Source organism: Chlorocebus sabaeus, chromosome 11 (genome assembly GCF_047675955.1).
Source record: "Chlorocebus sabaeus isolate Y175 chromosome 11, mChlSab1.0.hap1, whole genome shotgun sequence".
NCBI classification, from domain to species: Eukaryota; Metazoa; Chordata; class Mammalia; order Primates; family Cercopithecidae; genus Chlorocebus; species Chlorocebus sabaeus.
In genome coordinates this window covers 78,374,608-78,399,396 of record NC_132914.1, presented here as the reverse complement: position 1 = coordinate 78,399,396, position 24,789 = coordinate 78,374,608, and the positions used below count along the sequence as shown (strand labels likewise).

Here is a 24,789-nt window from a genome sequence, read left to right as displayed (position 1 = left end):
TAACCATGATAATAATTGAAACAACAAATCTTAGTATAAATCTATATTTTACAGTTGTCCTAGGCATCAGGTATCTTCTTATGGTTTCAAGGAAGTACGATACTTCCTTGAAACTTTTGTAAAAAAAAAAAAAAGAAGAAGATTAATGTCGGGGGCGGAGCAAGATGGCCGAATAGGTACAGCTCCAGTCTCCAACTCCCAGCGCGAGCGACACAGAAGACCGGTGATTTCTGCATTTTCAACTGAGCCTCTGCTGCTGATACCCAGGCAAACAGGGTCTGGAGTGGACCTCAAGCAATCTCCAACAGACCTACAGCTGAGGGTCCTGACTGTTAGAAGGAAAACTATCAAACAGGAAGGACACCTACACCAAAACCCCATCAGTACATCACCATCATCAAAGACCAGAGGCAGATAAAACCACAAAGATGGGGAAAAAGCAGGGCAGAAAAGCTGGAAATTCAAAAAATAAGAGCGCATCTCCCCTGGCAAAGGAGCGCAGCTCATCGCCAGCAACGGATCAAAGCTGGACGGAGAATGACTTCGACGAGATGAGAGAAGAAGGCTTCAGTCCATCAAATTTCTCAGAGCTAAAGGAGGAATTACGTACCCAGCGCAAAGAAACTAAAAATCTTGAAAAAAAAGTGGAAGAATTGATGGCTGGAGTAATTAATGCAGAGAAGGTCATAAACGAAATGAAAGAGATGAAAACCATGACACGAGAAATACGTGACAAATGCACAAGCTTCAGTAACCGACTCGATCAACTGGAAGAAAGAATGTCAGCGATTGAGGATCACATGAATGAAATGAAGCGAGAAGAGAAACCAAAAGAAAAAAGAAGAAAAAGAAATGAACAAAGCCTGCAAGAAGTATGGGATTATGTAAAAAGACCAAATCTACGTCTGATTGGGGTGCCTGAAAGTGAGGGGGAAAATGGAACCAAGTTGGAAAACACTCTTCAGGATATCATACAGGAGAACTTCCCCAACCTAGTAGGGCAGGCCAACATTCAAATCCAGGAAATACAGAAAACGCCACAAAGATACTCCTCGAGAAGAGCAACTCCAAGACACATAATTGCCAGATTCACCAAAGTTGAAATGAAGGAAAAAATCTTAAGGGCAGCCAGAGAGAAAGGTCGGGTTACCCACAAAGGGAAGCCCATCAGACTAACAGCAGATCTCTCGGCAGAAACTCTTCAAGCCAGAAGAGAGTGGGGGCCAATATTCAACATTCTTAAAGAAAAGAATTTTAAACCCAGAATTTTATATCCAGCCAAACTAAGTTTCATAAGTGAAGGAGAAATAAAATCCTTTACAGATAAGCAAATGCTTAGAGATTTTGTCACCACTAGGCCTGCCTTACAAGAGACCCTGAAGGAAGCACTAAACATGGAAAGGAACAACCGGTACCAGCCATTGCAAAAACATGCCAAAATGTAAAGACCATCAAGGCTAGGAAGAAACTGCATCAACTAACGAGCAAAATAACCAGTTAATATCATCATGGCAGGATCAAGTTCACACATAACAATCTTAACCTTAAATGTAAATGGACTAAATGCTCCAATTAAAAGACACAGAATGGCAAACTGGATAAAGAGTCAAGACCCATCAGTCTGCTGTATTCAGGAGATCCATCTCACACGCAGAGACATACATAGGCTCAAAATAAAGGGATGGAGGAAGATTTACCAAGCAAATGGAGAACAAAAAAAAGCGGGGGTTGCAATACTAGTCTCTGATAAAACAGACTTTAAACCATCAAAGATCAAAAGAGACAAAGAAGGCCATTACATAATGGTAAAGGGATCAATTCAACAGGAAGAGCTAACTATCCTAAATATATATGCACCCAATACAGGAGCACCCAGATTCATAAAGCAAGTCCTTAGAGACTTACAAAGAGACTTAGACTCCCATACAATAATAATGGGAGACTTCAACACTCCACTGTCAACATTAGACAGATCAACGAGACAGAAAGTTAACAAGGATATCCAGGAATTGAACTCATCTCTGCAGCAAGCAGACCTAATAGACATCTATAGAACTCTCCACCCCAAATCAACAGAATACACATTCTTCTCAGCACCACATCGTACTTACTCCAAAATTGACCACGTAATTGGAAGTAAAGCACTCCTCAGCAAATGTACAAGAACAGAAATTATAACAAACTGTCTCTCAGACCACAGTGCAATCAAACTAGAACTCAGTACTAAGAAACTCAATCAAAACCGCTCAACTACATGGAAACTGAACAACCTGCTCCTGAATGACTACTGGGTACATAACGAAATGAAGGCAGAAATAAAGATGTTCTTTGAAACCAATGAGAACGAAGATACAGCATACCAGAATCTCTGGGACACATTTAAAGCAGTGTGTAGAGGGAAATTTATAGCACTAAATGCCCACAAGAGAAAGCAGGAAAGATCTAAAATTGACACTCTAACATCGCAATTAAAAGAACTAGAGAAGCAAGAGCAAACACATTCGAAAGCTAGCAGAAGGCAAGAAATAACTAAGATCAGAGCAGAACTGAAGGAGATAGAGACACAAAAAACACTCCAAAAAATCAATGAATCCAGGAGTTGGTTTTTTGAAAAGATCAACAAAATTGACAGACCGCTAGCAAGACTAATAAAGAAGAAAAGAGAGAAGAATCAAATCGACGCAATTAAAAATGATAAAGGGGATATCACCACCGACCCCACAGAAATACAAACTACCATCAGAGAATACTATAAACACCTCTACGCAAATAAACTGGAAAATCTAGAAGAAATGGATAATTTCCTGGACACTTACACTCTTCCAAGACTAAACCAGGAAGAAGTTGAATCCCTGAATAGACCTATAGCAGGCTCTGAAATTGAGGCAATAATTAATAGCCTAACAACCAAAAAAAGTCCAGGACCAGATGGATTCACAGCTGAATTCTACCAGAGGTACAAGGAGGAGTTGGTACCATTCCTTCTGAAACTATTCCAATCAATAGAAAAAGAGGGAATCCTCCCTAACTCATTTTATGAGGCCAACATCATCCTGATACCAAAGCCTGGCAGAGACACAACAAAAAAAGAGAATTTTAGACCAATATCCCTGATGAACATCGATGCAAAAATCCTCAATAAAATACTGGCAAACTGGATTCAGCAACACATCAAAAAGCTTATCCACCATGATCAAGTGGGCTTCATCCCTGGGATGCAAGGCTGGTTCAACATTCGCAAATCAATAAACATAATCCAGCATATAAACAGAACCAAAGACAAGAACCACATCATTATCTCAATAGATGCAGAAAAGGCTTTTGACAAAATTCAACAGCCCTTCATGCTAAAAACGCTCAATAAATTCGGTATTGATGGAACGTACCTCAAAATCATAAGAGCTATTTATGACAAACCCACAGCCAATATCATACTGAATGGGCAAAAACTGGAAAAATTCCCTTTGAAAACTGGCACAAGACAGGGATGCCCTCTCTCACCACTCCTATTCAACATAGTGTTGGAAGTTCTGGCTAGGGCAATCAGGCAAGAGAAAGAAATCAAGGGGATTCAGTTAGGAAAAGAAGAAGTCAAATTGTCCCTGTTTGCAGATGACATGATTGTATATTTAGAAAACCACATTGTCTCAGCCCAAAATCTCCTTAAGCTGATAAGCAACTTCAGCAAAGTCTCAGGATACAAAATTAATGTGCAAAAATCACAAGCATTCTTATACACCAGTAACAGACAAACAGAGAGCCAAATCAGGAATGAACTTCCATTCACAATTGCTTCAAAGAGAATAAAATACCTAGGAATCCAACTTACAAGGATGTAAAGGACCTCTTCAAGGAGAACTACAAACCACTGCTCAGTGAAATCAAAGAGGACACAAACAAATGGAAGAACATACCATGCTCATAGATAGGAAGAATCAATATCGTGAAAATGGCCATACTGCCCAAGGTAATTTATAGATTCAATGCCATCCCCATCAAGCTACCAATGAGCTTCTTCACAGAATTGGAAAAAACTGCTTTAAAGTTCATATGGAACCAAAAAAGAGCCCGCATCTCCAAGACAATCCTAAGTCAAAAGAACAAAGCTGGAGGCATCACGCTACCTGACTTCAAACTATACTACAAGGCTACAGTAACCAAAACAGCATGGTACTGGTACCAAAGCAGAGATATAGACCAATGGAACAGAACAGAGTCCTCAGAAATAATACCACACATCTACAGCCATCTGATCTTTGACAAACCTGAGAGAAACAAGAAATGGGGAAAGGATTCCCTATTTAATAAATGGTGGTGGGAAAATTGGCTAGTCATAAGTAGAAAGGTGAAACTGGATCCTTTCCTTACTCCTTATACGAAAATTAATTCAAGATGGATTAAGTCAAGAGACTTAAATGTTAGACCTAATACCATAAAAATCCTAGAGGAAAACCTAGGTAGTACCATTCAGGACATAGGCATGGGCAAAGACTTCATGTCTAAAACACCAAAAGCAACAGCAGCAAAAGCCAAAATTGACAAATGGGATCTCATTAAACTAAAGAGCTTCTGCACAGCAAAAGAAACTACCATCAGAGTGAACAGGCAACCTACAGAATGGGAGAAAATTTTTGCAATCTACTCATCTGACAAAGGGCTAATATCTAGAACCTACAAAGAACTCAAACAAATTTACAAGAAAAAAACAAACAACCCCATCAAAAAGTGGGCAAAGGATATGAACAGACATTTCTCAAAAGAAGACATTCATACAGCCAACAGACACATGAAAAAATGCTCATCATCACTGGCCATCAGAGAAATGCAAATCAAAACCACAATGAGATACCATCTCACACCAGTTAGAATGGCGATCATTCAAAAGTCAGGAAACAACAGGTGCTGGAGAGGATGTGGAGAAACAGAAACACTTTTACACTGTTGGTGGGATTGTAAACTAGTTCAACCATTATGGAAAACAGTATGGCGATTCCTCAAGGATCTAGAACTAGATGTACCATATGACCCAGCCATCCCATTACTGGGTATATACCCAAAGGATTATAAATTATGCTGCTATAAAGACACATGCACACATATGTTTATTGCAGCACAATTCACAATAGCAAAGACTTGGAATCAACCCAAATGTCCATCAGTGACAGATTGGATTAAGAAAATGTGGCACATATACACCAGGGAATACTATGCAGCCATAAAAAAGGATGAGTTTGTGTCCTTTGTAGTGACATGGATGCAGCTGGAAACCATCATTCTTAGCAAACTATCACAAGAACAGAAAACCAAACACCGCATGTTCTCACTCATAGGTGGGAATTGAACAATGAGATCACTTGGACTCGGGAAGGGGAACATCACACACCGGGGCCTATCATGGGGAGGGGGGAGGGGGGAGGGATTGCATTGGGAGTTATACCTGATGTAAATGACGAGTTGATGGGTGCAGCACAGCAACATGGCACAAGTATACATATGTAACAAACCTGCACGTTATGCACATGTACCCTACAACTTAAAGTATAATAATAATAAATAAATTAAAAAAAAAAAGAAGAAAAAAATAGTAACCTTTTCAACAGTTAAATTCCTCATTAATGACTTGACATTATTTTATTAATAATACAAAGGAATAAATGCCTACAGTGGAAAATTCATAAATATATCTTGTGTAAATACACATTTTAAAAAGTTAAAATTGACATTTTTGTAGAGTAATCTGGGCCATCCGGATGGTAAATTTACCTAAGTTACTTATATATGCTCTATATTGGACTGTACAATATAGTAGCTACTAGCCATATGTGGCCATTTAAGTTTTTCTTTTTCTTTATCTTTTCTTTTTTTTTTTGAGACGGAGTCTCGCTCTGTTGCCCAGGCTGGAGTGCAGTGGCGCGATGTCGGCTCACTGCAAGCTCTGCCTCCCGGGTTCGCGCCATTCTCCTGCCTCAGCTTCCCTACTGACTGGGACTACAGGTGCCCACCACCACGCCTGGCTAATTTTTTGTATTTTTAGTAGAGACAGGGTTTCACCGTGTTAGCCAGGATGAGTCTCCATCTCCTGACCTTGTGATCCATCTGCGTCGGCCTCCCTTAAAATTTCAATTAGTTAAAATTAAAAAAAAAAAAAGTGCCATATAAATTTCTCAGTAATACTAATCCAATTCAAGAGTTTAATAATCACATGTGCCTATCATATTGCACAGAGATCAGTTTATTGGAGTGCTGTCCTAGATTATTATTGACTATTAAGTGTGTAGATAATTTCTGATGATGGTAACACATGGAAAGGTTTATCTACTTTAAAATCTATAATACTATAAACTAAATAAAATAATAATATCCAGAATAGAAAAAAAGGAGGGGAGAGAAAATGAATGGGCATGAGACCTATGCACCTTTCCCTAATTTTATATAAAGCTGAACATAACTCAAGACTCAAATGAAGCTGAAAATTAAGCAAAAAGGGAAATGGAAAAATGATAATGCTGTCAAATTAATTTTAGTCAAAAATAGAAATGAATAAAAAGCTAAAGACAAATTTGATGAAGAATTTTCAGTGAATAAAGTGAGGACCAAAAAAAAAAATGAAAGTGAATATTTCCTTCAAGGTCCGTAAACTACCAAATAAGCAAAAATTACTCTTCACTTGTGCCAACAGATGTTAAATTAAAATAGATTATTTCAGTGATGCCTCATTGACTTCTAGTTCACATGACAGATTATCATTATTTTTTGCCATCAATATCCCTATGGTTATCTTTATTTTCCCTACATTCAATTTTCTTCTATTTGCTCCCATTAGAATTCACTTTTAAAATGTAAAGATACTAGTGTTAATATTACACATGTATTTGACTCTTCTGTCAATGGCTGACTAGCATTTTGCCCAGCAGTGTCTCTCTGTCTCTCTCATCTCTCTATCTCTCTTTTTCTCAGGCACAACTCTTTATCTCTCTCTTTTTCTCAAGTACAACCAAACAAACTGGAAAAATGTAAAAATGAAGTATCTTTTGAATACATCAGAGAACTCAAAGGTAATAGCACTTAAGACATCAAAAGCCCAAAGGGAAAAAACATAGAGACACAAGACTGCTTGTCTTACTGCTTTCCTTCTTGGGACACTTGTTAATTGGAAATAGTAATTGAAGTGCTGGGAAACTGAACAAAAACTATGTGACTGACTGACAGGCGTTGGAACTAAATGGTAAATCCAGTCATAATAATTTCTTGGGAAAGGAAAATCGAAATTTAAAATTCACAATGGAAAAAAGGTGACATAAAACACCCAGGCATTCAGTTTGCACACCTGAAGACGTATACCTAATAATGGAGGTAAACTGGAAAGAAACCAAGCTTCTCAAATATTGGAGTCTAGCTTCAAATCAGCTCCATTCCTAATTGAATAGAAGTGATCTTCCCTTAAGACAATTGCCTGTCAGAATAAGAATCACTCTGTGGGGATATGAAAACATCCGGTATCTCAAAACAGCTATTTTCTTTTTTCTGTATTCTCTTTTTTTTTTTTTTTTTTTTTTTTAACTGAGGTGGAGTCTTGCTCTGTCGCCCGGGGCTGGAGTGCAAGAGTGAAATCTCAGCTCACTGCGACCTCACCTCCTGGATTCAAGCCATTCTTCTGCCTCAGCCTCCCGAGTGGCTGGGATTACAGACACCCGCCACCATGCCCAGCTAATTTTTGTATTTTTAGTAGAGATGGGGTTTCACTACGTTGGCCAGGCTGGTCTCGAACTCCTGACCTCAAGTGATCCACTTGCCTTGGCCTCCCAAAGTGCTGGAATTACAGGCATGAGCCACCGCGCCTGGCCAAAATAGCTATTTTCTTATAACAGTGATATAATGGAAGACAAGGCCATATGATTAGACACTCATGAGAAAAAAAGAGACATTAGAAAAACACATATAAAATCAGGTGTTTTTGCTATCACTCATAGACTTCAATATAACTTGGATGAATATGTTCAGGAAATATACATAGAATATTAGCAGAGAACTGGAAATTATAATAAAGAATCAAATGATAATATTTAAACTGAAAAATATTAAGAAATTATAAACTCGATGAAAGTTTAGATACAACTAGAGAGAGGATTTGAAACCCAAAATACAGGTTACAATAAAATCATCTAACTGCAACTGTGATAAAAAGCAGAAAAATCATCAAATGGAGCCTATGAAATATAGGTGATATGGTAAAAAGTTCTAACATATGTGTTATTAAAGTGTCAAAGTTTAAGAAGGGAAAATAAAGTAGAAGAAGTATTTGAAGAGACGGAAAAGTTTCAAAAATAAGTGAAAGATATCAAGTCACAGATTTAAGAAGCAGTTTGCATCAACAGGAAATTGAATTCATAACTTAAAAACCTTCCCATAATGTCACTTCTGGCCCAGAGAGTTTTATCTGATTTTTAAATACTTCAAAACATTTAAATAAAATCAATTGTACATAAAATCTTCCAGATAATAGTGGGGAAAAGGACTTTCATGCCCATTTTATGAGACAAGTAAAACGCTGAAACCAAAACCAGTGAGAGTATAAGGAAGGAAAATAAGAGATAAATCTTGATTAAAACCCTAGGTTTTAAAGAAATCCCCAACTATAGAAAGGAAGGGGAGTAGCAGGTGGAGCATAGAAGATTTTTAGTGCAGGTAAAACCATGCCATAGTGATGGATGCATGTCATAATACTTCTGCTAAACTTCATAGAATGTTCAATACCAAGAATGAAAATGTATTTAAATTATGGATTCTGGATGATAAGGAGATATCAATCTAGGTTCATCAATTTTAAAGGAGATACAACCCGAATGTGAGATGTTCATAACGGGGGAGGCCGTGCATGTGTGAAAACATAAGCTATATAGAAGCTCTGAACTTTCCATGAGATTTTGCTGTGACCTAAAATTGCTCTAAAAACAAGGTCTACTAAAAAAAATCTTCAACAAAATGTCAGCAAATTAAATTCAGCTATATTTAAAAAGCATAATATATTAACCGAGATGCATTTATTTCAAGATTGTAAGAATGATTTGACACTTAAAAAATCAGTCACTGTAATTCAGCACATTAACTCCTAGTAGAATAAGAGGGGGAAAAGTCATATGGTTATCAGAAGATGAAGAAAAAACATAGATAAAATCCCAAACACCAAAAATAGAAACTTTCTTAATTTGATAGCTTTTCTCCAAACAAATAATATGTTAATAACAAAAATGCTAAAATCATTTTCTTTAATAATGAATATTGAGAGCTTTCTTCCTCATAATCTGGATGACACAAAAATGAGCTTTGCCACCAATTCAATTAAATACTTTACTGGAGGATCCTAGGAATAAAGTTAAAAAAAAGAAATAAGCAGCATAAAAGAAGAAATAAAATAGATACTTTTCTCAAACTACATGACTCTGTACATAATACAATCATACATATATATATTAAAACTACTACAATTAATAAGTAACTTGGGGAAGATCTTCAGAAAGTAGGTTATTGTACAAAAACAGTTACATGTTGTTATATTAGGACCAAATAATGCAAGTATAAATAATACCATTGACCATAGCATAAAAGTAAAATTTCTTAAATATAAAAAGATATGCAAGATTTTCACACAGTAAGTCAAAAATAATTAATGAGAGAAATTAAAGTCCTAAATAAACAAGGAGATATACATGTTAACACGGACATTTTCACTGTATCAATCTGTAAACTCTCTATCTCTCCTTAAGTGTGTGTGTTTAAAACTGCTAGGCTGATAGTAAAATTTGTTTAGAAATAAAACAGGCCAAGAATATTCAAAACAAATTTGAAAAAGAACAAGCTTGATATATTAATAGTAGATAAAGATCTGTTATAAATGTATAGTGATAAAGACAATGTAAGAGTAATGTGAATACAGACAAGTAGGCCGATGGCACAGAGTAGAATTGAGAAACAAACCAGGTATTTGTAGGCCCTGTCATAACAAAGGTGTTGCTGCACGGCAGTTAGAAAAACACGGCCATTTAAATAAATAGAAATTGATCAAATGGATATACATAAGGAAAAAATAAAACTCAGCCTCTTCCTTAATGTCATACACACAAATCTATTCCAGATAGATTATAGTTGTAAGTATGAAAGGTAAAATGAACAATAAAATTTCTAGAAAATGAAATTCAGGAACAACACCTATGTTTTAAATAAGACTTGAAAAGCAGTAATCAAAAAGAAAACTATTGATAAGAAGGCACATCTTTTTATCAGAAGTCACCATTATGATGGTAAAAGGAAAATTTAAGTCAGAAGTTGGAGAAGATTGTTTATAATACACATAAGTCAGTAAAGGACTTGGATCCAAAATAAAGTATGAAAAACTCCTACAAATTAACAAGAAAGAGAAAACAAAATTTGCAAAAGACTTGAATAAGCATGTTATAAAAGAGGATCTTTCAATGGCCAAACAATTATTAAAAGGTGATCAACCTCATTAATAACCTTGACATGCAAATTAAATGATAATGAGATATCCCTACATGACAATCAGAATGGCCAAAATTTAAAATACTGAAAATGCCATCTTCTGGTGGAGACATGGAAACTCTAGAACAATCACACACTGCAAGTGAGTGTGTAAATTGGTGAAAACCTTGGAAAACTGTTTGACATACCCTGTAATGTAGCCATTATACTTTAGTTACATATGCTCAACAGCAATATATGTGTATGGACACCAAAAAGACATGTATTATTAATGCTGCAACTGTATAAGAGTCAAAAAATCAGAAACAACCAGAAAAGCATTCAACTGCTGATCTGATAGAGAATAGAATGGTGGTTACCAGCAGCTATGTTGGTTGGAGGGGGAGAGGTTAGTTGGGAGATACTGGTCAAAGGCTACAAAATTTCAGTGAAATAGGGGGAATAACTCCAAGAGATCTGTTGTAAAGCATGATGACTAAAGTTAATATATTCTTTCTGAAAAATGCTAAGAGAATAAATGTAAAGTGTTCTTACCACAAAAACAAGAACTATGTAAGGTAATGCATGTGTTAATTAGCTAGGTTTAGTCATTCTACAATGTATCTATACTTTGGAATTGAACATCATGTTTTACAGAGTAAATGTATCACTGTATCTGCCAACTTAAAACAATAACATTAAAAATTATTTCAACTGAAAAATAGGTAAATAAACTGAAATACTCATGAAGAGTGATCTAATCAGCAATCAAAATGCAAGAACCACTTTGACTGCAACTTTCTGGATGAAGTTCAAGGCATTAACGAAATGAAAGAAGCCAGGTAACAAAGAATACATTCTGTATGAGTCCATTTATATCAAGTTCAAAAAATCAAACAAAACTAATATATAGTGATACAGGTCAGGATAAGGCATATTTTTGGGAAGCCAGGAAGAGACATGGTTGGGAAAGGACAAAAGAGAGGGCTTCTGGGATGCAGGTTATGTGCTATTTCTTGATCTGGATGTGTTCAATGGATGTGTTCACTTTGTAGTAATTATAACTTTTAAAATTCTGATTTATGTTCTTTTCTGTATGTATAACTCAATAAAAGTTGAAATATAAATGTACACAGAGATCCCTGTTAAATTACTTCTACTTCATATGAAAATATTTTTTAAAGCAATGACATAAACTTGGAACCATAAATATTATTTTGATATAATATGTGAAAATTCTCATGCTCCTAAGGCTAGATCAGTTTCATTATTTACTAATCTACAGAGATATATATCATCTTTAAATTTTTAGGTTTGTTCAATAACAACACTTTTCAATATCTTTTATCAAGTGTATCACAGAAGAGATACTCTGAATATCTCTAAATTCAAAAAATGCTAAATAAAAAAGTGTAAGTTTTTTAAGGTAGTGAATATAATTCACTTCCCTTTAGCGGTATCCTGTCCTGAAATTTGCTTAGCAATAATGTTATCCTTCTAATTTGCTTTCCTGTTTTCTACATCGTTATGGGATTTAAAATCATTCCAGAGTTGGGCACATTCATATTTATGTAGCTTTAGGCTTACCTGTGTAACCTTGAGTCATACATATACAAACAAGATAGCAATCATTTCTCTATTATCAGCCTCAACTTGCTGACTCAGTTTAATAAAAATCTTCCTCCTAAACCAAAATTTTTATTCTAAGCACCAGAGGGATAAAAATAAACTCAAACAACCCTTGTCGCTTTAAAATATAGGAAACAGACAGAGAGAGGTAACACTTTTCTAACATGTATAAATTATAATTTTTATTTTTTTCACAAAATGGATTCATATTATTTACTTGTCTGATTTGACCACTGTTGTGATAACTGGTAGCTGAATAAAGAAAGATTTAGTAATGAGAGCTGGCTATTTGAAATGCTTATATGCAACTCCACCACAAACTCAAAGATAGCCAAACATACAGGCATTGCCATTTTATCATTCTAACCGGAGTGTTAGCTCTGAATATGAGCTCATATTTGTGCAGTAGATAAGACACAGGGTATCTCCAAGAGCTTTTCAGAAAGAAATATTGGTAACTTTATGAAGAAATTTCATTTTTGCTTGTACATTTTCTTGTTTAATTTTAATAATGGTGGTTGCTAAAGTTGGAAAGTTATATGTTGTACGCTAGATCTCTAGACTTGTTCATCCTACACACCTGCTACTTTGTACCCTCTGACCTGTTTATCTGAATATCTGTTCATTTGCCCCCTTCTTGGGAAATCCTGGAAACCATGGTTTTCTTCTCTATATCTGTTTTTATCTTTTTTTGTTTTAAAATTCCATATATAAATGAGATGATGTAATATTTTTCTTTGTCTGACCTACTTAACAATGTAGTGTCTCCAGCTTTATCTATGTCGTGGCAACTGACAAAATCTTACTCTTTTTTAGAACAAAATGATATTCCATTGTATATGTGTATCACAGTTTCTTTATCCATTTGTGCATCGACAGACACAGGTTGTTTCTATCTCTTTGCTATTGTGAATGATGCCACAATGAACACGGGAATGCAAATATGTTTATGAGGTGGTGACTTCATTTCCATTGAGTATATACCCAGAAGACGGATAGCTAGATCATATGGTAGTTCTAATTTTAATTTCTTTAGAAACCTCCATACTGTTTTCCAAAATGGCTGTAACAATCTACATTCCCAAGAACAGAGTACAAGAGTTTCCTTTACTCCACACCTTTATCAACATTTGTTATCTTTTGACTTTTTGATAATAGCATCTAATAGATATGAGGTGACATCTCATAGCAGTTTTCATTTGCATTACCCTGATAACTAATGATGTTGAATACCTTTCTATATACGTGTTGGCTATTTTTATGCCTTTGTTGGAGAAATCTGTATCCAGGTCTTTTGCCCATTTTTTGATCAGGTTATTTGTTTTTCCACAATTGAGCTCTATGAGTTCTTTATAAAATTTTGGATATTAACCCCTTATCAGATATATGAGTTGCGAATATTTTTTCCCACTTCATAGGCAGCTGTTTCTTTTTGTTAGCTATTTCCTTTGCTGTGCAGAGCTTTTTAGTTTCATGTAATTCCATTTATTTATTTTTGCTTTTGCGACCTGAGCGTTTGATATGATATACAGAAAACCATTGCCAAGTCCAACAGCCAGAAACTTTTCCCCCATGTTCTCTTCTAGAAGTTTTATCATTTCTGGTCTTATATTTAGGTCTTTTATCGATTTTGAGTTGATTTTTGTGTATGATGTAGGTTAAGGATCTAATTTCCTTCTTTTATATCTGGAAACCCAGTTTTACCAATACCTTTTATTAAAGAGACTACTATTCCCTATTGGGTCTTCTTGGTGTGCTTATCAAGACTTAGTTGACCATATATGTTTGGATCTATTTCTGGGCTCTCTGTCCTGTGCCACACTGATCTATGTTTTTATTTTCATGCCAGTAAGCTACTGCTTTAATTACTATAGCTTTGTAATGTACTTTTAAATCAGGAAGTGTGATGCCTCCAATTTTGTTGTTCTTTCTCAGAATAGCTGTGCCTTCTTGGGGTCTTTTATGTTTTCATACATTTTTTAGGATAATTTTTCTATTTCCGTGAAGAATGCCATTTGGATTTTGATAGAGATTGCATTGAATCTATATATTGCTTTTGAGAGCATGGACATTTTAATAATATTAAATCCTCCAATCCATGAGCAATTGGCTATCTTTCCATTTATTTGGGTTTTCTTCCATTTCTTTCATCAATATTTTATAGTTTTAATGTATAGTTTTACAGTACCAATATAGTTTTCCACCTCTTTGGTTAAAATTATTCCAAGGTATTTTATTTTATTTTTTCAATGTGATTGCATATGGGGTTTTTCTTGATTTCTTTTCAGTTAGATCATTATTTTTGTATGAAAATGACATGATTTTTGTATGTTGATTTTGTATTCCTCAATTTAGTGATTTCACTTATTAGTAATAACTTTTTTGTGGTATCTTTGGAGCTTTTTGTATATAGGACCACATCATCTACAAATAGAGATAATTTTATTTCTTCTTTTTCAAATTAGATACATTTTATTTCTTTTTCTTGTCTGATTGTTCTTGCTAGTGTTACAGTATTATGTTGAATAGAAGTGGCATGAGTGGGCATCCTTGCCTTACCAGATCTTAGTGGAAAAGCTTTCAGTTCTCTCCAGTGATTGTAATGTTAGCTGTGGTTTTTTCATAAAGTCTTTATTATTATAAACATTCCTTCTATACCTAAACTGTTGAAGGTTTTTATCAAGAAAGGATGTTGGATTTTGTTGAATGCTTTTTCTGTGTCAATTAGGATGATCCCGTTAATGTGATGTATCACACTGATAGGTTTATGTATGTTAAACCAGTTTTGCATGCCATGGAAAAATCTCACATGAACACAATGTATAATCTTTTCATGTGTTGTTGGATTTGTTTTGATAATACTTGACTAAGAATTTTTGCATGAACGTTCCTCAGAAAAATTAACCATAGTTTTCTTGTGATATCTTTGTCTAACTTAGGTGTTAGAACGATGCTGGCCTCGTAAAACACGTCTGGAAGTACATTTCTAGCTTTATTTTTCAGAAGAGTTTTAGAAATATTGACATAAATTATGCTTTGAATGTTTGGTAAAATTCAGCTCTAAAACCATCTGGTCTTGGGCTTTTCCTTGTGGGAATGGTTTTGATTACTTCTTAAATCACTTTAATTGACTCAATATTGGTAGCTTATATTTTTCTAGGAATTTATCCATTTTCTCTAGTTTATCCAATTCGTTGGCATATAATTGTTCATAATATTCCCTTATGACCCTCTTTATTTTTTAGAAGACTGTTAGAATTTCTTCATTTTTATTTTTGATTTTATTTATTTTAGTGTTTTCATTAAGAGTTTGTAAGTTTTGTTGTTGCTCTTCAAAAAGCAAACTTTAGTTTTCTTAATTATTTTTATGATTTTTCTCTTCTCTATTTGATTTATTGCTGTTCTGATATTTATTATTTCCATCTGCTAATTTTTGGTTAGTTATTTGTTTTGCATTCCTTGAGGGGTAATGTTAGAATATTTATTTGGGGTCTTTCTTCTTTCTAAATGTCGGCATTTACTGCTATAAATTTTCATCCTGGAACTGCTTTTGCTGCATCCCACAAGTTTTGGCATATTGTGTTTCCATTATCATTTGCCTCAAGATGTTTTTAAATTGTTCTTTCGATTTCTTCTTTGACGCATTGATTGTTCAAGAGTGTGATGTTTAATTTCCACATTATTTGTGAACTTCACAAGATTACTCCTGTTATTAACTTATAGTTTCATATCATTGTGGTCTAAAATTATACTAAATATTATTTCAATCTTATTAAGTTTATTATGGCTTTTTTTGTGGTCTAACATGTAGTCTATCCTGGAGAATGTTCTGCGTACACTAGAGGAAAATAAGGACTCTGCTTCTGCTGGAAGTGAAGTTTTGTATATGCCTGTTAGGGCAATTTTGTCAAAAGTTCAATTTAAGTCCAGTATCACCTTATTAATTTTCTGTCAGTTTGATCTATTCATTGTTGAAAGCGGGATTTTGAAGTATATCATATTGTATTGCTATCTATTTCTCCTTTCATGTTCATTAAAATTTGCTTTATATATTTAGCTCATCCAATATTGGGTGTATACATATTTACAGTGGTTGAGTTATCTTAATGAACGACCCTTTTATCATTAACGAATGACCTGTGTCTCTTGTGACAGCTTTTGATTTGAAGTCTATTTCATCAGATGTAAGTATAACCACTACTGCTCTCTTATGGATTCTATTTGCATGGACGTTCCTCTTCCATCTTTTTACTTTCAGCCTATATGTGTCCTTAAGGCTTAGGTGGGTCACCTCAGTGGAACTTGTTTAATCCATTCAGCAACTACATGATTTTGGTTAGAGAAGAAAATCTGTTTACAGTCAAAGTTATTATTAATAGGTAAGAACTTACTACTGCCATTTTATTGATCTTCTGGTTATTTTGTAGCTTCTGTGTTCCTTTTCCCCTTTCTTGTTGTCTACCTTTGTTATTTGATAATTTCTGTAGTGCTAAGCTTTGATTCCTTTCTCTTTATCATTTGGGTCTCTGCTGTAGATTTTTGTTTTATGGCTGCCATGAGGTTTACATAAAACCTCTTGTAACCAGCAAAGGTTCTGGCCATTTGTCACTTGTAGAAAGAAACAAAAATCACAAGAACAAAGTGTGATAAAAAGAGAGGAGTTTTAATTATCTGCGCTAACAAGGGGAAAAGTGGGTGGAATTCTTCCAAAAAATGTTCCACTCTTCCCCTTGCTAGCATGGATAATAAAGTCTCCTCTCTTTTTATCACACCTCACTCTTGTTATTTTGGCTTCTTTCTACAAGCAGTGAGCAGCTGGACCCTTTGCCAGTTACAATTTTTAGTGGCCTGCATGGGGAGAGAATTCTGGAGGTGTCTCTTCTGTGTCAGTATTCATGTCCTGAAGCTTCTAAGAAAATTACATGACCAGATAAGTGAGCACGATGTGCATTTGGCAAGCATTTAGGTAAATAAATGTGCATAAGGCATGGGAGGATAAAGTGGGAAAGGGAAAGAGAATGGAGGTTCACAGCACATTCTAGAAAATGCATTTGTAATTTGTCTCAACACTGTGTCCTGAGACTGGGGAGAAAAGAGGAAAGAAAGAAAAACAGTTTAAAATGCAGTTTGAAGCTAAGTTGGTTGGTTACAATCTTATAGATATAATGCACTTTTTTAAGCTGATAAAAACTTAACTTCTGTTGCATACAAAATCTCTAGATTTTTATGCTCCTCCTGATACACAATTTGTTTTTGATGTCAAAATATGCATCTTTTTACATTGTGTGCTTCTAACCAACATATTGGCTATTATTAATTAATTAATTGACTTTTAACCTTCATACTAGGTGTATATATGATTTATGCACCACCATTACCTCTAGAACAAAGTTTTATACTTTCGTATGTATTCATGTTAGTAATAATCTTTCCTTTGTTTCTGCCTGAAGGACTTCCTTAAATATTTCTTATAAGGCAGGTCTAGTGATAATGAATTCCTTCAGCTTTTGTTTATTTGTGAAATACTTTATTTATCCTTAATTCCTGAAGGACAGCATGTCTGGTTAGCAGTTTTGTTTTTTATTTTATTCTTATTCCTTTCAGCACCATGCCATTCTCCCTTGGCCTGCAAGGCTTCTACTGAGAAATCTGCTGATGGTCCATAGAAATTTCCTTATATGTAATTTGATGCTTTTCTTTGTCGCTTTTAAAATTCTGTTGATGATTTTTGATAATATAATTATAATGTGCCTCTTTAATGTATTTTGGGATCCGTGAGCTTTAGGGGTCTGAATATCCATATCTCTCCCAAGACTTACAAGTTTTCAGAATTTTTCAGAATGCATTTCATTAAATAAGCTGTTAGTCTCTTTCTCTGTCACTTCCCTTCTTAAATAACATAATGCAACACTTCTTCACTTAATGATGTCCCATAAATCTCATAGGCTGTCTTCACCCCTTTTCATTCTTTTTTCATTTCTTCCCGTGAATGAGTCATTTCAAAAGACTGATTTTTAGGTCCACAGATTCTTTTTCTGCTTTATCTAATCTACTATTAAAGCTCTCAATTGTATTTTTTGTTTGCTTAATTGATTGAAATCTTTGGCTCCAAGATTTCTGGTTCTTCTTTACGATATCTATTTCTTTGTTGAAGTTGTCGTTCAGATCATGAATTATTTTGCTGATTTCATTGAATTTTCTATTTGTATACTATTTTGTCTCTCTTGGTTTTCTTAAGATCATTAATTTAATTTCCTCTTCAATAAATTCATACATTTCTGTAAATTTGGGGGTCAGATACTGGGAAACTCTCATGTTCCCTTGGTGGCAGCATGTTCCCTTGCGTTTTCGTGTTTCTGGTATTCCCACATTAATGCTTGTGCATCTTCTATTACAGTCTCCTCTTCCAAACTTCAGAGAATGACTTTCATAGGGAAAAACTTTCACCTGACAATGGGCTGGAGGGCATCAGTTGGGCAGAGTGCAATGGTTCTGGTACTATGTGGGTGCAGTGGTGTAGTCTCCATACAGCTTCACCACTTGAGATCAGTGTTAGTGATGACTGTAAATGCCTTAGTGACCTGGCTGCAAGAGTTTCTGGCAGTGACATTGACTGTGTAGGCTATTATGATAAATGTTTTAGAGATCCTACTCTTTTTGTCTTTCTAACACTGGAAAGTCTTAGCTGAAGAGACCTTTGTTGATATTGGTTCTAACATGATTCACAGGCAGTCACAGGGACACTGGGATTCAGGGCCTAATACCTATTTTAATTCTCTTGGGCAACAGAAACATAAAATTAAAATACTCTGGTGTTTCACTTGTACAATACAATGTAAGCCGCCTTAAATCAAGCCCACGTTTTGACTTGAGTAAACGATAAATCTCTTCTTTTAGTTTAGGATAGTAAACTAATGCAAAGAGGTGCAATGAGACTGATGTTGGCATTCTCCTTGAAGATGCAACTTGCTATAATTATCTTCGATTATGTATAAGATTAAACAAAAATGTAGGTACGTGATCTGGTGCAGTGGCACATTCCTGTAATCCCAGCACTTTGGGAGGCTGAGGCAGGCAGATAACCTAAGGTCAGGAGTTTGAGACCAGCCTAGCCAACATGATGAAACCCTGTCTCTACTAATAGTACAAAAATTAGCCAGGTGTGGTGGCAGGCACCTGTAATTCCGGCTACTTGGGAAGCTGAGGCAAGAGAATCGCTTGTACCTGGGAGGCAGAGGTTGCAGTGAGCCAGGATCATGCCACTGCACTCAAGCCTGGGCAGCAGAGTGAGACTCTGCCTCAATTAAAAAAAATATATATATACACACACATACATATATATATACACACACACATATATATATCCATAAACCAGCAGAAAAATACCTAGACTATTCAAAGCACATTATTACAAAACAAAAATAAAATATTTTTCTTCACTTTGCTTTTTCCAACTTGTATCTTAGGTTCAGGGTGTACATGTGCAGATTTGTTACATGGATAAATTGTGTGTTGTGGTGTTTGGTGTACAGATTATCAAGTAGTCCAGGTAACGAGCATAGTACCTGATGAGTAGTTTTTTTATTCTGACCCTCTACACTCTACCCTCCAGTAGTCCCTTGTGTCTATTGTTCCCTTCTTTGTGTCCATGTGTACTCAATGTTTAGCTCACACTTAGAAGAGTAAACATGCAGTATTTGGTTTTCTGTTCCTGCATTAATTTGCTTAGGATAATGGTCTCCATCTCCATCCACGTTGCTGTGAAGGCCATGATATTCTTTTTATGGCTGTGTAGTATTCTATGGTGTACATGTACCAAATGTTCTTTATCCAGTCCACCACTGATGGGCATTCAGGTTGATCCCATGTCTTTGCCAAGTTTCCTGAGACCTTCTCAGAAGCTGAGCAGATGACAGCATCATGCTTCCTGTACAGCCTGTAAAACCATGAGCCAATTAAACCTCTTCTCTTTATAAATTACCCAGTCTCAGGTATTTCTTTATACAATGTGAGAATGGACTAATACAATGTCCTTTGCCCATTTCTTAATGGGGTTGTTTGGTTTTTGTTTGTTGAATTATTTAAGCTCCTTATATATTCCAGATATTAAATCTTTCTCTGATATATAGTTGGCAAATATTGTCTCCCATACTCTATATTGTCTGTTTTCTCTGATGATAGTTTCTTTTGCTGTCTTGAAGCTTTTTAGTTTAATTGCACTTGTCAGTTTTTGTTTTTGTTTTTGTTTTTGCAATTGCTTTTGGAGTCTTCATCATGAAATTTTTGCCAGGGTCTATGCCCAGAATGGTATTTCCTGTATATTCTTCTAGGGTTTTTATAGTTTTAGGTTTTATATTTAAGTCTTTAATTCACGTTGAGTTTATTTTTGTGTATGGTAAAAGGAATGAGTCTGGTTTTAACCTTACGCATATGGCTAGCCAGTTATCCTAGCACCATTTATTGAATGGAGTCCTTTACCAATTGCTTGTTATTGTTAACTTTGTCAAAGATTAGATGGTGGTAGATCTGTAGCTTTATTTCTGGGTTCTCTAACCTGTTCCTCTGGTCTATGTGTCTGTTTCTGAGGCAGTACTATGCCATTTTAGTTAATGTAGCCTTATAGTATAGTTTAAAGTCAGGTAGTATAATGCCTCTGGCTTTGTTCTTTTTGTTTCAAATTGCTTTGGCTATTTGAGCTCTTTTTGGTTCCATATAAATTTTAGAATAATTTTTTCTACTTCTGTGAAAAGTGTTATTGGTAACTTGATAGGAATAGCATTTAATCTGTAAATTGCTTTAGGCAGTATGACCATTTTTAAAATATTGATTCTTCCTAACCATGAGCATGGAATGTTTTCCATTTATTTGTGTCATCGCTGATTTCTTTCAGTAGTGTTCTGTAATTACAATTGTAGAGATCTTTCACCTCCCTGTAGGTGTATTCCTAGGTATTTTATTCTTTTCACTGCTAATGTGAATGGGACTGCATTTTTTTTGTTTGGCTCTCAGCTTGGATATAATTGGTGTATAGAAATGTTACTTATTTTTGTACATTGATTTTGTATCTTGAAACTTTACTGAAGTTGTGTATCAGATCTAGGAGCCTTTGGGCAGAGACTATAGGGTTTTCTAGGTATAGAATCATATTATCTGCAAAGAGAAATAGTTTGACTTCCTCTTTTCCTTCTGGATGTCTTTGTTATTTCTTTCTCTTGAGTGATTGCTCTGGTAAGGACTTCCAGAACTATGTTGAATAGGAGTGATGAGAGTGGACGTCGTTGTCTTGTTGTGGTGGGGAATCCATCCAGCTTTTGCCTGTTCAGTATATTGTTGGCTGTAGATTTGTTATAGATGAGTCTTACTGTTTTGAGGTATGTTCCTTTGATGCCTTGTTTGGGGTTTTAAAATGAAGGGATCCTAAATTTTATTTATATATTTTTCTGCATCTATTGAGATAATCACATAGCTTTTGTTTTTAGTTATGTTTATGTGATGAATCACATTTAGTGATTTGCATATGTTGAACCAACCTTACATTGCAGGAGTAAAGCCTACTCGATCATGGTGGATTAGCTTTTTGATGTGCTGTTGGATTCAGTTGAGAATTTTTGCATCTATGTTCATTAGGAATACTGGACTAAAGTTTTCTTTTTTCATTTTATCTCTGCCAGAGTTTGGTATCAGAATGATGCTTGCCTTATAGGATGAGTTAGGAAGGAATCCCTCCCCCTCAACTTCCTGAAATAGTTTCAATAGGATTGGTACCAACTCTTCTCTATGTTGGTAGAATTCACCTGCCTGTGAATTCATCTGGTGCAGGGCTTTCTCTGGTTGGTAGGATTTTTATTACTGATTCAGTTTCAGAACTCCTTATTGGTTCATTAAGGGTTTCAATTTCTTCTTGGTTCAATCTTTTTTTTTTTTTTTTTAATGGAGTCCCACTCTGTGGCCAGGCTGGAGTGCCATGGCATGACCTTGGCTCACTGCAACACCTGCCCCTGAGGTTCAAGCCATTCTCCTGCGTCAGCCTCCCAAGTAGGTGCGACTACAGGCCCACACCACCATACCTGGCTAATTTTTGTATTTTTAATAGAGATGGGGTTTCACCATGTTGGCCAGGGATCTCCACCGCGTGATTCACCTGCCTTGGCCTCTCAACGTGCTGGGATTAGAGGCATGAACCACTGCATCTGGCCTCTTGGTTCAATCTTAAGAGACTGTATGTTTTCAGAAATGTATCCATTTATTCTAGGTTTTCTACTTTGTGTGCATAGAGGTATTTGTAATTGTCTCAGGACTTTTTACATTTCTGTTGAGTCAGTGCTAATGTCTCCTTTGTCATTTCTGATTGTATTTATTTGGATCTTCCCCTTTTTTAAATAGTCTATCTAGCAAGTGGCCTATCAGTTTTTTTATTCTTTAAAAATATAACTTTGGGTTTTATTGATCTTTCATATGGTTTTTTAGCATCTAAATTTTTTTCAGTTCAGAACTAATTTGGTTTTCTTTTGTCTGGTAGCTTTGGGATTGGTCTGCTCTGGTTTTTCTAGTTCCTCGAGGTGTGATGTTAGGTTGTTAATTTGAGATTTTTCTAACTTTTTTTGTGGGCATGTAGGTCTATAAACTTCCCTCTTACCATTACTTTAGCTATGGCCCAGAGAATCTGATTTGTTGTACGTTTGTTTTCATTCAGTTCAAAGGATTTCTTGATTTCTACCTTAATTTCATTGTTTACCCAAAAGTCACCCAGGAGTAGATTGTTTAATTTCCATGTAATCTTTTGATTTTCAGAGAGCCTCTCGATATTAAAATCTCTATTTTTTTTTCACTGTGGTCTGAGAGTATCATTTTTACGTTTTTTAATTTGTTGAGAATTGCTTTATGGCTGAGCACATGGTCGATTTCAGAGTATTTCTCATATGCAGATGAGAAGAATGAATATTCTGTTGTTGTTGGGTGGAGTGTTCTGTGGATGTCTGTCAGGTCCATTTGATTGAGTGTTGAGTCCCAAATATTTTTTGTTAGTTTTCTGCTTCGATGATCTGTTGAATACTGTCAGTGTGGTGCTGACATCTCCCACTATTATTCTGTATTTACCTAAGTCTCTTTGTTCTTCACTTTTTTAACATATTTAATTTGGACTATAATTTTTCACATTTTATCTGTATACATATTGTCCCTTCATGTAACCCATTCTTCTATTTTCAAAAGACAGATGCTAGTAAATCTGCATCCATCTATCTGTGCATTTTAAGTTACAATTGACATTTTGCCTTTTAAGGAAAATATAAGAAGAGTGATTTTTTAAAGTAATATTTTGGTAATATTTGGACTGAAATTAACATGATATAATATTTTAACATCTCTAAGCAGAGTTAAAATTACAACTATTTCAAAATTATATTTAGACAAGTTATTCTTAATAACACTCCAAATCTTTTGGCTTTTCATATAAGAGTATTGCAGTACCAGAAAAAACTATAATGTTCACTTATTCATTTTGATTGCACTTTCTAATGTCATTTGTCCTATGCATCCCCACATCACCTTGTCAGAGAGTACTGCTTCCCCAAGGCTGCCCCAGGATCCTGTTGACGGATTGCTCTAATTGCAGTTGGTGCTGTAAACAAGGCAGCTACTCCATGCTCTGCAAGCACACGGAAATAAGCGCCAGCATCTGGTGTTCCCACAGGCTTCCCCTACAATGAGATTCATTTAAAATGTCACTGGGTAAAATGTCTCATATTTTACTGACAGTTCAATAGTTATACATTTAACACAACAATGTTAATAATATGGGGTTTTCAACAAATCTTAGTTTTAAAATATTTCCATGTTCTGTCATAAATAAAGCAAACCAAATACCCAGGCATAAGAGAGGCTGTTTGCTCCATTATAGTATCTTAAAAGCTTTCAAATTATAATTTTTTCTTCATCAAGTTTTGAAAAATAAAGAATTAAAAATACATATCACATTCAAATTAAGAACATAAAACATTCTTGTATTTGCAAAAAAAAACTAAATATGGTTGTTATGAATATTGAACTTTAACGTATTTTTCATGATCACTATTAAAAGTGACAACAGTATTTCTCAAAACATTTGAGAAAAAAGAAAAATCTGCAAAAGCAGTGATTCCTGAGCAATGACCTTTTCAGTTAAATGTCTTACTCCAAGAAAAGTAACTCCTATGAATTAAAAATAATCCAATAAGATGTGCCAAAGCGCATGTTTTTCACAGACTCAAAATAACATTGTATATGTTCAATGGAAAATCATGCATAAAAATCTTGCAATTTGGCAAGCCATGCAATTCAAAAGACAAAGAAAGGTTTAGTTGATGTTTCTGCAAAGTGGAAAATAGGCAAGTTACTAAAATAAATCAGTAAGTCTGCAAACATTCTAACTAACCCATAAAATCTATCTTGGCCAAGTCACATCCCCTTCTTTCATAATCAATCCTCATCACTGCTACCTTTTCCTGTGTTTCTAAAGCAAGATGACTGGAATGTTAATATATGTTTTGGAAATATATATACACACACATATATATGTATATATGTGTGTGTATATGTGTATATGTGTGTGTATATATATTTCACAGCCAAACCCTTTTGTGGAAGTTGGAGGTAAACAAATGGCAACAGGGTTTTTTAATCTTAGATCATTTCTAACCTTAAAAG

The 24,789-nt window shown here is 35.0% G+C and overlaps 1 protein-coding gene across 1 annotated transcript in view; it reads right to left on the bottom strand.

The window, feature by feature from the left end:
- ACSS3 (acyl-CoA synthetase short chain family member 3) overlaps positions 1-24,789 on the bottom strand; it is a 181,992-nt gene that overhangs the window by 63,635 nt on the left and 93,568 nt on the right. Inside the window, exon 8 of the mRNA XM_008004125.3 lies at positions 23,653-23,804. Within this exon, the coding sequence (XP_008002316.2) occupies positions 23,653-23,804 (152 nt within the window). The remainder of the gene's footprint in view (positions 1-23,652; positions 23,805-24,789) is intronic.